Below are 13,614 nucleotides of genomic sequence, written 5' to 3'. Positions count from 1 at the left end.
TTCAACTGTTTGAGCCATGTTCCACACTTCGAAGCTCTAGTCTGTGTAGAAGACTTCTTCCAGAGGCTTCCACCACCCAGGACCTTCAGCACTGCCCACTGCACCGGGAACCAAGCTCTCCTGTCATCGCCAGTTAGCAATCGCATTGTGATGCAGGGTAGTGATGAAACACCAAAGAGACATACCTGCATGGAATCGGTCATCGCCCACCACTCCCGAACCTTGGGGTTGGCCCGCATCTTCTCCATGTCAGCCTCGAAGTCCTCGCCGATATAGTCAAACTTGGCGAATAGCGTGCGATCTCCATCGAAGAAGATTGAATCTGAGAATTGAGACAGAGATCAGTCGTCCATCGCTACAACAAGCTCCGGAGATTGCCGAGAATCGTACAATCCCTGATGTTGCAGTCCTCGATCTGCTTCAGAACCTCGGGCCAGACTTTGGCGTGGCACTCCTTGTAGGCTGCCACAGCCTCAGGCTTGAGGTGCACAATTTGACCGATTCGACGAACTGGAGACATTTTGTTGACTTGAAAGCAAAGACTTTTCCCCGGACCAGATAGAGAGATTGGCTCGTTGGCCTTTTGCTTTCCCAGGGCGAAACTCGTGATTTGAGCGGGGCTCGGCGGGGCAAATGATCCTGGGGAAGATAATTAGCTGGATGAATCCGATCACAAATGAAATCAAACTCTCCACGGAGGCCACACTCGATGAGAAAGGTCGGTACCTGCTGTTTTCCTTTAAGCGGAATGAGAAGACTCAATAAGAAGAATAACTTGCGGTGGCTGCTGGTGTCTTGAATTGGCCGCCCCTCGTTCCTCGTCTCAGTGTTGCTCCGTTCTCGGGGTGCGCTAACCCGAGCTTCATCTCTTGCCTTGCCGTTCCGCGGGCTCTTGGCAACTTTATAGATTGAGACAAGGTATGCAGTTATTTACTCAGCGACATGCGCAGAGCAGTGCAATTGAACATTCATTAAAACAGGATATCTGGCAGAAAGCAAGGAAAAGGAAAGAATCGCTATCATCACATGAACATCTCTTTTTGACAGAGCCACACACCCGCATTCCGTTTCTCACGACGAGGCAATTACTGGAGTCTTTGGGACCGGACGAACCCAACTGAGAGCCAAGTTCGCCGCCAGAGAAATGGCACCGATGATCCAAAGCGACTTTCCGTAGTCGGATCCATGATATCTGAAGACAATGGCAAAGATGATTCCGCCAAGGTTTCCAAAGCCGCCCACAATGCCGGATACGATACCTAGGACGAATCAAAGTTAGTGCTCGGGCCAGACAGATTGAAAAGTTGAGAGATAGAAGTTGGAGTCACTCACCGTTTGCGTAGGGATGCACATGAGGCACCAGAGCAAAATTGGCACCGTTGCAAGCCTCGAGGAACAGAGCAAGTCCACCAATAAGACCAAACATGGTGGCCTCCTGCTTGGGGTCCGTGAAACCAATCGCCAGTTCAAACGCGCCCATCAACAGACCGAGTGAGGTCAACAGTAGCTTCTTGGACCACAAGCTTCCCGTTGATCGGTAGAGGAAATCTCCCAGAAGCCCTCCCACCGGGCGACACACTACATTCAGCAGGCCAAACATGGCAGCCCATTGCCCGGTCTTTGTCTGTCCCATGTGGGGGAAGTTCTTTTCATAGTATGTGCCGAGGATGGAATTGATAGCCAGCTCTGAGCCAAAGGAGCAGGCGTAGGGTACGGCAACTGCGAAAGTGGAGAGACTGAATGCGACACTCAGAGCTTCTTTGCGAGTTGGTGCCACGACGGTATCCGGCGAGATGGTGGTGAATTGACCCATTGCGGGAGCGGGATCGTCTCTATCGAAGATATGGGGTGACTGGGCACCTTTTTTCTCAACGTCGTCCAGCCCCATGTTATACAGAGATGGGGTCGTTGAGGGACCGCTGGAAGAGACACCTGACCGGAGGTCAATGACCTTGCCACCAGGAGTCCGTGAAACCAATCGCCAGTTCAAACGCGCCCATCAACAGACCGAGTGAGGTCAACAGTAGCTTCTTGGACCACAAGCTTCCCGTTGATCGGTAGAGGAAATCTCCCAGAAGCCCTCCCACCGGGCGACACACTACATTCAGCAGGCCAAACATGGCAGCCCATTGCCCGGTCTTTGTCTGTCCCATGTGGGGGAAGTTCTTTTCATAGTATGTGCCGAGGATGGAATTGATAGCCAGCTCTGAGCCAAAGGAGCAGGCGTAGGGTACGGCAACTGCGAAAGTGGAGAGACTGAATGCGACACTCAGAGCTTCTTTGCGAGTTGGTGCCACGACGGTATCCGGCGAGATGGTGGTGAATTGACCCATTGCGGGAGCGGGATCGTCTCTATCGAAGATATGGGGTGACTGGGCACCTTTTTTCTCAACGTCGTCCAGCCCCATGTTATACAGAGATGGGGTCGTTGAGGGACCGCTGGAAGAGACACCTGACCGGAGGTCAATGACCTTGCCACCAGGAGTCGTCTGGGTGTTGGCAGTCTTTTCAGCCCACAGATGACGATCTGCCCAGGGTCCGGTGGGCGTATCCTCGCAGAAGAACAGCATTCCGAGTGCGACAGACACGATGATGACGAAGGGGATGACATAGGTGACTCGCCATGCCTTGTGGGGTGTCAAGCCCTGGGCAGAGACGAGGGAATCGAAAACGGCCGGCATGAGGAAACTGGCGAGTACGGGCTGTTAGAGGCACCAACCATTCGCAGACTGGTCTTGTCATCAAGCGACTCTGTGTGGGAAAGAACATACTAAGTGATTCCACCGCCAGAATTACCCCAGCCACCAGCAAGTGCGTTGGCGGTGCCGACGATCTTCTTGTCAAAGAATCCAGTGCACCAGACCTGGCAAGGCACAAATGTACCGCCCAGTATACCAACGAAGAAACGCAGAGCAATCAAGCCCTGTGGAGTCGTGACGAGACCTGCCATGACCGTGGGAAGGGAGCCCGCCAGCAGCAGTCCAACAAAGACCAAACGAGGTCCGAATCGATCGCACAGTGGCCCAGCGACGAAACGAACAAGGAAGCTAAGGTATCGTCAGTCATCATGCTATGGCTCGATCGACACCAGACCAGTTCGGAAAGGGGAGGAGGGGGGGGGAGTCCTACGTTGCGAGCAGCGCGACAATGTTTGAATTGGCCACATCATTCTGGCTCATGTGCAGATCTTTCTTGATCGTGACCGTCAACTGTGATATGCATGGTCTTGTTAGAGGCTTGTGCTATCAATTTTCTTCACCTTTCTTTTGCTTTTGTTTTCCGCATCAAGATGGCTGAGCACGGGTCCGACTTACCAGAGGAGGAAAAGCATACCAGGAGAGGAAGGCTACCATGAAGCCTATCCATGAGAAGAAAAAGACCCGGCCATATTGATTGAATGGGTTCAAGACCGGAATCGATGTTGCTTTTCGATTAGCTGGATTGATCTCCGGCGCGGCGAAGAGGAGCTTGAAGGCTTTGAGAGCCATACCCATTGAATGGTTGGATCAGGTAGGCTATGAGTGAGGAGCAGAGCAACGATGTGTATCAAGATATTTGCAACTGTTGGTCTGATTTTTGATTCCGAAGGGCCTTGAGGATGGAAATGATTCAAATCCACGACAACGAGCTGGCTATATAGATGATATGGAAAGGATTGATATCTCGATAGTCTGATTTCACTGACATGTCATACATACTAGATGTATCACTTTTGCATCCAGGTACCGTTCACCCAGATTGGCGAAGCCGGGCGGATATGGTTATCAGAGCGCCAAGGCAGGCAAAGAGTGCACCTCTGCACATCACTCTGCACACGAATAAGAGCCGGATGAGCCGTTCGAGCCAATACAGAGAAAAGCCGACGTGAACCAATTAAGTCGAACAAGGATCGATCAGCACGTCCACAACTCCCAGTGCCCATTCGACAAGAGTTGGTCGATCTTCATGTGTGATTCATACGAGATAAGGCATTCACCCCAGCCGAAGATGCTCGATCAAGGGCTCTCAGAGGCCTCTGCGGTCTGGCTGCAGCCAGGGCTAGATTCTATGCCTGCCATCCTTGACAGACATCACACCCAGTCAGGGCTGGTAGACCCTCGCAGACAGGCACAGATAAGACTACAAAGCTCTCGGAATGGTTGTCTCTGACCATACAAGCCTTTTGTCGATGTCCAACATTCACCACGAGAACCTCAATCCGATAAGAGTCATTCACTCGTAATCCAGAATCTCAGCGAAACAACTCCGCGGAACTCAGTGAAGCAGACGTCTGCTCCACAGCCACACCTACTAGTAGTTCCAAAAGACCCAAAGGTTCCAATCCACCCCCAAAACCTCTCCAGATCGCGGATCCAATTGATCGCAACTAAGCTATTCTCGGATTTTAGGTTGAAAACCAGTGGGTCCAGCTGAGGCCCACCGGTCCCCGTCGATGATAAAGACACCGCCGCCGATTGGGTCCCTCGAAACAAGAGATAGCGATGGAGCAGAGCCCAATTGTTGCGTGTGGTCGTGGTAGTCTAGATTGTGGATTCTCATGGAGCATTGTTTCCCCCAGGTCGATCGTAGACTTCCGCGGAAATAGTCCAACAAGATAGCGTATCTGGGGTTTATCTGGGGGCGTGGGCTCTAATTTCTGACACAACAACCTTCAAGCAATGATGTGGGACGGGAAATCAAATCCTGTATTCTGGGGTTGAGGCTGGAGATTCGATCTGCAGCAGTGCATGCTCTGCATTGAGTAGAATGTAGGGTTTGTGCGGTGTAGAGAGAGGGTCGTGTCGGGAGCCGACCGCATGGATGATGTGTGGCAGAGAATTCAGATTCCAACTTGGTCCGGGGAAAGATTGGATAGAGATGATTCTTGACCTTACTTGTCGCATTCTACTAAGGATGCTCTATGTACCTACATAACTAGTACATTAGTAAACCCGGTATGCGGACTCAATTTGTACGCGATGCTATCACATGCCCGCGAGAGACTACGGTAAACGAGTACAACAATCTGGCGGCAGGCATGTGATGGTTCCTCATCGCCACTGAGCTGAAACCCCAAGCGTGGCAGAAGTGAGGAAGACCAAATTCCACCACCTTGCCCTCGACCGGACTACTGACTCACGTTGTCGGTATTTTTCATGTTCGTCGGTCGTCAGCAGAGGTTTGGAAGACTTGGTGCTCATCAAGTAGAGATCAGGATTGATTGAAGGTTCCCCAATGGGTTGTATATCTCATCGAGAATTCGGAAGATGACGAATCAGCACCTAGGATTCTGGACTCGTGGTAATCGGATATGCTCAGACGAACTCGCGCTCATTGTTGATCCCGACTGCCGGAAGAGTCCTGAGCCCTAGCTGAACCAAATAACAATAACATATAGGTGCTCAATTCAATAAGAACCCGCTAAAGTCTCAAAATGCCTTCGCTCCAGCCCATCCGCGTAGAAAGATCACAAACACAATCAAACACCCTATCACCAGTCAATTCCCTTTGCCGGTTGAGCTTGAGACCGCAAAGGGCCTTGACCTTCAGCGATCTTCTTCCCTCTCATCCCCTTGTATCGTTTATCCATCTTCTGGAACGGATCTGGAGCCTCTCCCTTCTTGACTTTCCACTTCTTCGTTCCGAGGATCTCGTCCAACTCTTCCACGGGGGGTAACTTGGCATATACCCAGCCGTCCTCTCGCTCTTCCACGGGAAAAATCGCAATGTTCACATTCTCATCATTGGTGCATCGCCCGGCTTGCTCCCCGTTCAGCTCAAAGTTGCGCTTGTGATATGGACACGAGACCCAGTATTTACCGGCGTCGTCATCGCCCACTAGCCCGTCCGACAGGACAAAGGCTCGCTTGTGCGGACACATCTGCTGAGTCGCGTAGAATTCGCCCTTGATCTTGAAGATGGCCAGTTGGGTATCGCCCCGCTTGATATTCGCCGACGAGACTCGCGGAGGCTCGTCCGAGAAATGGTCCGCGCGAATGATGGGCTGCCACGACGTACTTGACCATTGATGACCCTGGAAATCCTCCTGTGCAGAGGTCGCAGGCCAGTATGTCGGCCGGTTCTGAGCACGCTCCTGAACCACTTCGACTGTTTCGACGGTCTCGTCGGTGTTGGCGAATTGCTGGAACACTTTGCGGCGTTTGGGGTCCCGCACGGTCTCGGTCCATTCGCAGAAGTAACTGTCTACTAGCTCTTGCATCTGTCGCTCCATGTCGGCGCAGATGCCCAGTTTGTCGTCGATGATCACCTCCTTGAGGTAGTGGATTCCACCGGGCAAGTTCTCAATCCAGCGCGCGGTCCGTTGTAACTTGTCCGCGGTGCGGATGTAGAAGATCAGATAGCGATCAATGATCGGCATCACCATCTCGGGTGGCACATCCGTCACCAACAGCTCCGAATGTCGAGGTTTCGCACCGCCATTGCCTCCCACGTAGATATTGAACCCTTTGTCCGTCGCAATGAGACCAAAGCTATGGTAATAGAGATGAAAGGTATCAGCATACTGAATTCGGCGTAGGAGAGGACGAGAGACACGTTGATTGAAGGGGGGGGGGACAGGTAAGAATCAGACTCACTCTTTGTTTTGCGCTTCGGCACACTCTCTCACACAGCCGGAGACGGCACCTTTGAACTTGTGAGGAGCACGTACACTCTTATATCGCTCTTCCAACCGCACGGCCATGCCAACGCTGTCACCGACCCCAAATCGACACCATGTTGTCCCGACGCAACTCTTGATGGCACGCAACGCCTTGGCATAGGCATGACCACTTTCCATTCCGGCATCTACCAATTCCGTCCAGATGCTGAGCAGATCCTGCTTCTTGGCGCCAAACATGTCGATCCGCTGGGCACCGGTGATCTTGCAATACAGTCCGTATTTCTTCGCGACAGACCCGATGGCGATCAGCTTATCGGCGGTGATCTCTCCACCTGCGATTCGAGGGACCACTGAAAATGTGCCGTTTCTTTGAATGTTGGCCAGGAATCTGTCGTTGGTATCTTGGAGATCGTTGTATCCTTTGTCCATGATGTGTGGGTTGAACAGGCTGGATAGGATGGATCCAATTGCAGGTTTGCAGATTTCACAGCCCAGGGACTCGGGGTTGTTGCCGGCGACTTTCATTACCTCCGGGAATGTCTTCAGTTGTTTGATGGCAACGATATTGTAGAGGTCGGCACGGGAGTAGGGGATATGTTGACACACTGTGAGGGGACTAGGCGATTAGCAAGCTAGACACTACAAGTTCATGTCGGTTGTATGGTCAGTTTGTGGGTGGGGTACTGACGGTGATTTGAAACCTCTTGACCCATTTCTAGCATGGTTTTGTTGAAGATGGACTGCACCAGGGGCAAGCAGCCACCACAGCCTGTCCCAGCTTTGGTGCATGACTTGACCTCGGCCATCGTCTTGCAAGTTCCGTTCTTGACCGATTCAACCACATCTCCCTTGGTCACATTGTGACAAGAACAGATTTGCACATCATCGTTTCTGGAAGATGCTGCATGAGTGACTCTGTGCCATCGAAAGAAATCAGGTGAGGAAGGTTCAACAGGGGACGAACTTACAGGTCATCGGCATTCTCATCACCATCTTTCTGAGCCCCCAGAATGAGCTGGCTCGGAGGGATATTCAGCTCCTTCTGACTCTTGACCATCTGATTCAATTTGAGATAATCCTTGGTGTCACCAATCATCATACCGCCGAGCAGAAACTTGCCATCCATGGTGAACAAGTACTTCTTGTAGACACCTCCAAAAGGATCCTTGTATGTCAAGGCCTTGACGGGCGGTTCCTGTTGTTCGATGCAGTGTTCATCGCTCAGTGGATTTTCAATGACCGCCGGACGAGCACCCGGGAGAAACTTAGGACCATCTCGATCGGCGAAAAAGTCCCCAAAGGATGCCACATCAACACCGAGGAGCTTTAGCTTGGTGCTGAGATCGGGCCGAGTGAAGCGCTTTTGCTCTCCGTCGGCATGGGTAAGGTTGTAGGCCAGCACATCGGCCATTTCGATGCCTGGGGCGATGATGCCGAATGTCTGATTCTCCCAACTTGCACATTCACCGATTGCGTATACATTGGGAATGGAAGTTTGAAGGCTGGTTTTGAAAAGATAGTTTAGTATGCTGTGCTTTCCTCACCCTCCAAACACTCCAAAATCCCGCTGGATCATACCTTTCGCCAATGACAAATCCTCCCCGTGTACCTGACTTGATGCCGGCCGCGTGGCCCAGTTCATCTCTGGGCTTGATGCCAATCTATGGTGACAAGGTTAGCCTTTCCACATGGCCTCAATCGGAAAAGCATCGAAGCTTCATGGCAAACGGGAAGCCGGACCGCAAAACAAATACAGCAGCACTCGATCTGCTCTCCATCCTCAAAAATGATGCCCACCACATTGTTTTCGGCGTCGGTATCCACCGCTTTCACCCGCTTCTCATGAAGCACATCCAGGCCCAGCTCTCGAATCTTGCGAGTCACCAGCGTGCCCGCATTCGCATCCAATTGACGGGCCAGGACCCACTTGTTGCGATCGATCAGTTTGACGCTGCCAAAGTCCTCCAAATCGGTCATGGCCTTGGCCGCTTCGAGTCCCAACAGTCCTCCTCCCACGGTCACAGCCGTTTGCCCCTTGTGCCTGGACGCGAATTCAATGAGTCGCTCGAGGTCTTGTATCGTGCGATACACAAAGACGCCGTTGGCATCGTGGCCGGGAGTCTTGGTTGGGAGAACGGCATCGGAGCCAGTTGCTAGGACAAGGATGTCGTATGGGACTGAATCTCCGGTGGATGTCTGCACCGTCTGGGTCTCCGGGTGGATCTCGGTGACGCGGGTGTTGAGATGGTAGTCGAATTTGCGATCTTTGAAGGAGGCGTACTGAACGAAGATTTGCGGATTAGAGATGAGGTCGTTTCAATGCAATGATATGCATCACATTGGATCCACTTGGAGGGAATTTCCTTCTCACCCATTCTTGAGGTTCCAAGTAAAGATCTTCAATCTTTCGATGCTCAAAGAAGGATGACAAGCCCACACGGTTATAGGCGATGTATGGCTCTTCTCCGATGACCAAGAGATCGTACTGGCCGGTCGTGTCTTGCTTGATCAATTTCTCGCTGAATTCCTAGATCTTAGCGATGGTGTTTTTTTTTTTTTTTTTTCAGAATCGTTTGGATGTGGTCGGGGCGTGGAGATGGGAGTATTACATGAAGGAGATTGCTACCATTCCCAGTCCCACGACCACCACTCTTTGCCGTGGGTTGTCATTCTGTGGATGTACACGGGGACTGGCACTCCCGTCGACTGGCTCGCTGTGACGGAGCCCGTCTAATACTGGGGGCATCTTGGATGTGTGTGTGACCGTGACGACGAAGTTGAAGTGGTGTTTGACCTTCCAGTTCTTTTTTCTTTCCCTCTTCTTCTTCTTCTTCTTCAACAAAGTATATCTACGAGGGGAGAGATGGGCATCATATTGATTGCAGAGAGAATATACCACCGCCTTTTGATATCACCTGATTTAATTGATGGCCGCTATCCCGCATCAAGGATCGGGTCATGGGCTTCAAGTTGACGACCGAGCAAACCTCGATCGGAAGATCCAGGTCGAGGTCGTCACTAGGGTGGACAATCAGTGACTGCACTAGCACTAGGTATCCTAGTACAGGACTACTAGTGACTAACCTTAGACTGCATGACTGACACATGGAGTACCAGCAGGGGTCCAGATCTACAGAAGAGACTTCCGCGGAGATGCTGTCACTTCAACACTTGTCAGACTAATCGAAACGAAAACGCCCGGAAGTTGAAGCAGTTGACGATAGCCGACTGCATCCACAGTGTCGATCGACAACCTGCCGAATCAGGCTTAGTCGATAACTCGTGTGGGTCTGTCATTGGAGAGGATGATAAGATCGCGGGGGCGGTGATTGGTTACGATTCTAGTATAGATTAGATAAGAATCAGATACGCGTTGGAGACACTCGGCCATGAGCAACAGACAGTAGAAGTACCCAGGACGGATGCATGATGTGGTCGTGATATCTGGACTATCCGTTGATGGGAACAAACAGCCCGCGGAGAAACCACTTGAGTCTCTATCTGATCGAATTCGTGACCTTGAATTGGTAGATACAGGCGGTAGAATGCCCGTGATAGCGTGGGCAATGTGGCCACCAGAGAGAGCCTCCAGATCGTCCCGGATGACAATCGTCCTCAAGAACAGGCCGAGAAGCTACGGATCGAATGGAGCTGGCCTTGAATGATCAAAGCATCGTATACTAGAAACTATTCATTGATCTCATTCTTCGCTTCAAAGCATCAAATTCCCTCCGTATCAAGTGAGGGACGTCCCCCTGTGCTTCCTTCCAACAAGTCATCATGGCGACCTTGGCCTTACCCTCCACAACAACCATCTGCGTCACCGAGGACTATTCCCTTACTAAGAAACGACACACGGAACTGCATGACCTCCCCACACCACAAGAAGTCGATATTCCACTTCCTCCACCTTCTTTCCTCCCCACCGAGATCCTTGACCTCGACAAAGGTACACCAGATCACCATGTACCTCGCGACCCGAGACTTCTTCGATTGACAGGCGTCCACCCTTTCAATGTTGAACCTCCCTTGACAGCTTTGTTCAATGAAGGTATTTCCCCCGAGAAAAGCCAAAAAAGAAAAGAAGAAAAAAGCAAAGAAAGAGGAAGATACTCTCTGTTCTCCCTGCCATCGCTTGATCATTATAATTGTAACTGACCATGACTAGGATTCCTCACGTCACCCGAGTTATTCTACGTTCGCAATCATGGTCCCGTACCACAGGTCCGGGATCAAGATATCCCAGAATGGAGCGTGCGTATAGAAGGGTACGATTGACGCATACGCCACCATGTCACATTTGACTGCCGTGCAATGACTGACCTCTTCCCCTTCCCCTCCAGACTCGTTGAAAACCCCGTGAGCCTGAGCATGCGGGAAATTGTCGAAAACTACGATCAGATCACTGCGCCCGTCACCCTTGTCTGTGCTGGTAACCGACGAAAGGAGCAAAACACCGTTCGCAAATCTAAGGGATTTTCATGGGGACCCTCGGGACTGTCGACGGCGTTGTTCACAGGGCCGATGATGGCAGATGTCTTGCGAAGTGCCCGACCTCGTCGTGGAGCCAAATTTGTGTGTATGGAGGGCGCGGACAAACTGGTTAGTATGATGGCACTGCATTCAAAGGCTTCTTCTTTTTTTCCCCCACAAAAGAAATGAAAAAGAATTCCAAGCTAATTCATATCATCATCTCGTAGCCGAATGGTTTCTATGGTACCTCAGTGAAATTGAACTGGGCCCTGGACCGGAACAAGGGCATTATGTTGGCGTATAAGATGAATGGCGAACCGCTGACACCTGATCATGGACGTCCTTTACGGGTTGTGGTCCCGGGACAGATTGGAGGTCGCAGCGTGAAATGGTTGACCAGATTGATCGTGACCGATACCCCCAGCGATAATTGGTATCATGTCAATGACAATCGAGTATTACCGTGAGTTTTCGTGACCCATGGAGAGACCGGACCTTGTCTTATTTCAGAGACAACTAACAGCCCAAACTGTTCAGAACAATGGTCTCCCCTGAAATGTCCGCCCAGCATAAAAAGTGGTGGACGGATGAACGATATGCCATCTACGATTTGAATGTCAACTCGGCCACGGTGTATCCTGAACACGAAGAACGACTGGACCTCACAACAAGTGGCGAGTTTTATACAGCGAAAGGCTACGCCTATGCTGGCGGGGGACGAAGAATCACAAGAGTTGAACTTTCTCTAGATAAAGGCAAATGTAAGTCAAGTCTGCGAGTATTGAGTCCATGAAACACGCGTCTCTGACTTTAACCTTCTTCTTATCACCTAGCATGGCGCTTAGCCGAGATCAACTACGCCGAAGACCGATACCGTGAGTACGAAGGCGAGCTCTTCGGCGGCAAAGTCGACATGTGGCAGCGAGAAACATGTTTCTGCTGGTCATTCTGGTCTCTCGCTATTCCCGTCGCAGATCTACAAGACAGCGATGCCCTGCTCGTCCGTGCCATGGACGATGCCATGACCGTGCAACCGCGCGACATGTACTGGTCTGTGCTTGGAATGATGAACAACCCGTGGTTTCGAGTCACGATCACCAAAGAAGGTGGCAGCTTGATCTTTGAGCACCCTACGCATCCGACCAAAGCGGGAGGGTGGATGGAAAAAGTGAAAAAGAGCGGCGGAGATTTAACCAATGGCTACTGGGGAGAGAGGCAGCAAAGTGACGAGCCTCTGGCACAAGCGCCAGTCAAGGAGATCTGCATGAAGAAGGACGGTGTGAGCCGGCTTATCAGTCTTGATGAATTGAAGATCAGTAGCAGCAACGGGGAACCCTGGTTCGTGGTCAAGGGCGAAGTTTACGACGGCACTGCATTTCTGGAGGGTCATCCGGGGGGAGCAATTAGCATTACATCCTCTGCTGGTCTTGATGTGTCAGAGGACTTTTTGGCAATTCGTAAGTTGAGGAACTCATCAAACGCTATCTTATGGAATCCACGCTGATCAGATTCTGCAGATAGCGAAACAGCAAAGGCGATGATGCCCGACTATCACATCGGCACCTTGCACCCCGATGCAATGAAAGCCCTCAAGAACAGCACTCAACCCACACCAGGGGAGCGACGCCCGACATTCCTTCAACCAAATGCCTGGTCTAAGCTCAAGCTATCAGAGAAGAAGACTGTATCCTGGGACACGAAGACCTTTGTCTTCCAACTGGAACACGAAACGCAGACCTTAGGTCTACCCACCGGTCAGCACCTCATGATCAAACTGAATGACCCCATCAGCAACGAACCCATTATCAGGTCATACACTCCCATCTCAGAAGTTAATTTACAAGGACGCATGGAACTTCTTGTCAAAATATACAATCCCGATACAAACACACCCGGTGGAAAGATGACCATGGCCCTAGACAGACTTCCACTCGGAGCCGTGGTGGACTGCAAGGGGCCCACCGGCCGTTTCCAATACCTGGGTAAGGGCGAGGTGCTCATCAGCGGCAAGAAGCGTCCTGTCCAGTCCCTGAAAATGATCTGCGGCGGCACGGGCATCACACCCATCTTCCAAGTTTTGCGGGCCGTCATGCAAGATACGAACGATTCTACGAATTGCGTCGTGCTGGATGGGAATAGACTGGAGGAAGATATTCTGTGTCGGTCCGAGCTCGAAATGTACGCGGAACAACATGCACAAAGGTGTCGTGTCGTACACACGCTCACCCAGGGGTCAGAGAGCTGGAAAGGTCTGCGAGGCAGAATCTCGGAGACCTTATTACATAAATTTGTAGCCCCGGAGGAGCTGAGCATGGTTTTGATATGTGGGCCTCCAGCAATGGAACAGTTCGCGAAGAAAACACTCCTGGCGCAAGGCTGGGCTGAGTCTGATCTTCACTTCTTCTGAATGAAATAACGCAGTATTTCCGCCGCAATGAATGATTCACAAATGCAATAAGAGAATATCAATTGGGAGACTCGAGTTCAACATGGAGGTTCGCTCATACTTCTCCATGGTGAAATGCGGCTACAACGTACCT

The 13,614-nt window shown here is 51.3% G+C and overlaps 5 protein-coding genes across 5 annotated transcripts; 1 reads left to right on the top strand and 4 right to left on the bottom strand.

Moving 5' to 3' along the window:
* Window positions 1-36: 36 nt before the first annotated feature.
* N7539_002600 (L-rhamnose mutarotase) lies at window positions 37-520 on the bottom strand (the record flags this gene model as incomplete). Its single annotated transcript, XM_056932203.1, has 3 exons — window positions 37-120; window positions 186-322; window positions 391-520. 3 exons carry the CDS (start codon window positions 518-520, stop codon window positions 37-39), a joined length of 351 nt encoding a protein of 116 aa, XP_056792162.1.
* A 551-nt stretch (window positions 521-1,071) lies between these two features.
* N7539_002599 (Nitrate transporter) lies at window positions 1,072-1,888 on the bottom strand (the record flags this gene model as incomplete). Its single annotated transcript, XM_056932202.1, has 2 exons — window positions 1,072-1,259; window positions 1,333-1,888. 2 exons carry the CDS (start codon window positions 1,886-1,888, stop codon window positions 1,072-1,074), a joined length of 744 nt encoding a protein of 247 aa, XP_056792161.1.
* A 55-nt stretch (window positions 1,889-1,943) lies between these two features.
* N7539_002598 (Nitrate transporter) lies at window positions 1,944-3,353 on the bottom strand (the record flags this gene model as incomplete). The annotated part of the gene is made up of 3 exons (XM_056932201.1): window positions 1,944-2,688; window positions 2,772-3,047; window positions 3,334-3,353. 3 exons carry the CDS (start codon window positions 3,351-3,353, stop codon window positions 1,944-1,946), a joined length of 1,041 nt encoding a protein of 346 aa, XP_056792160.1.
* A 2,117-nt stretch (window positions 3,354-5,470) lies between these two features.
* On the bottom strand, window positions 5,471-9,119 carry niiA (nitrite reductase niiA; the record flags this gene model as incomplete). Its single annotated transcript, XM_056932200.1, has 7 exons — window positions 5,471-6,470; window positions 6,576-7,217; window positions 7,286-7,516; window positions 7,570-8,103; window positions 8,180-8,262; window positions 8,342-8,881; window positions 8,973-9,119. Coding segments are annotated over 7 exons (3,177 nt in total), but the record flags the coding sequence as incomplete, so codon positions are not given.
* A 1,262-nt stretch (window positions 9,120-10,381) lies between these two features.
* On the top strand, window positions 10,382-13,481 carry niaD (nitrate reductase NiaD; the record flags this gene model as incomplete). Its single annotated transcript, XM_056932199.1, has 7 exons — window positions 10,382-10,652; window positions 10,770-10,869; window positions 10,945-11,203; window positions 11,302-11,537; window positions 11,612-11,835; window positions 11,908-12,531; window positions 12,592-13,481. The coding sequence occupies 7 exons, from the start codon at window positions 10,382-10,384 to the stop codon at window positions 13,479-13,481; spliced, it is 2,604 nt and encodes an 867-aa protein (XP_056792158.1).
* Between the last annotated feature and the right edge of the window lie 133 nt (window positions 13,482-13,614).

The sequence above is a fragment of the Penicillium diatomitis genome (assembly GCF_028827545.1).
Source record: "Penicillium diatomitis strain IBT 30728 chromosome Unknown utg000003l_segment0_segment0, whole genome shotgun sequence".
In the NCBI taxonomy this organism is placed as follows: domain Eukaryota; kingdom Fungi; phylum Ascomycota; class Eurotiomycetes; order Eurotiales; family Aspergillaceae; genus Penicillium; species Penicillium diatomitis.
Note: the sequence above shows the minus strand (reverse complement) of the source record. Positions and strands in the feature narration are given on the sequence as shown.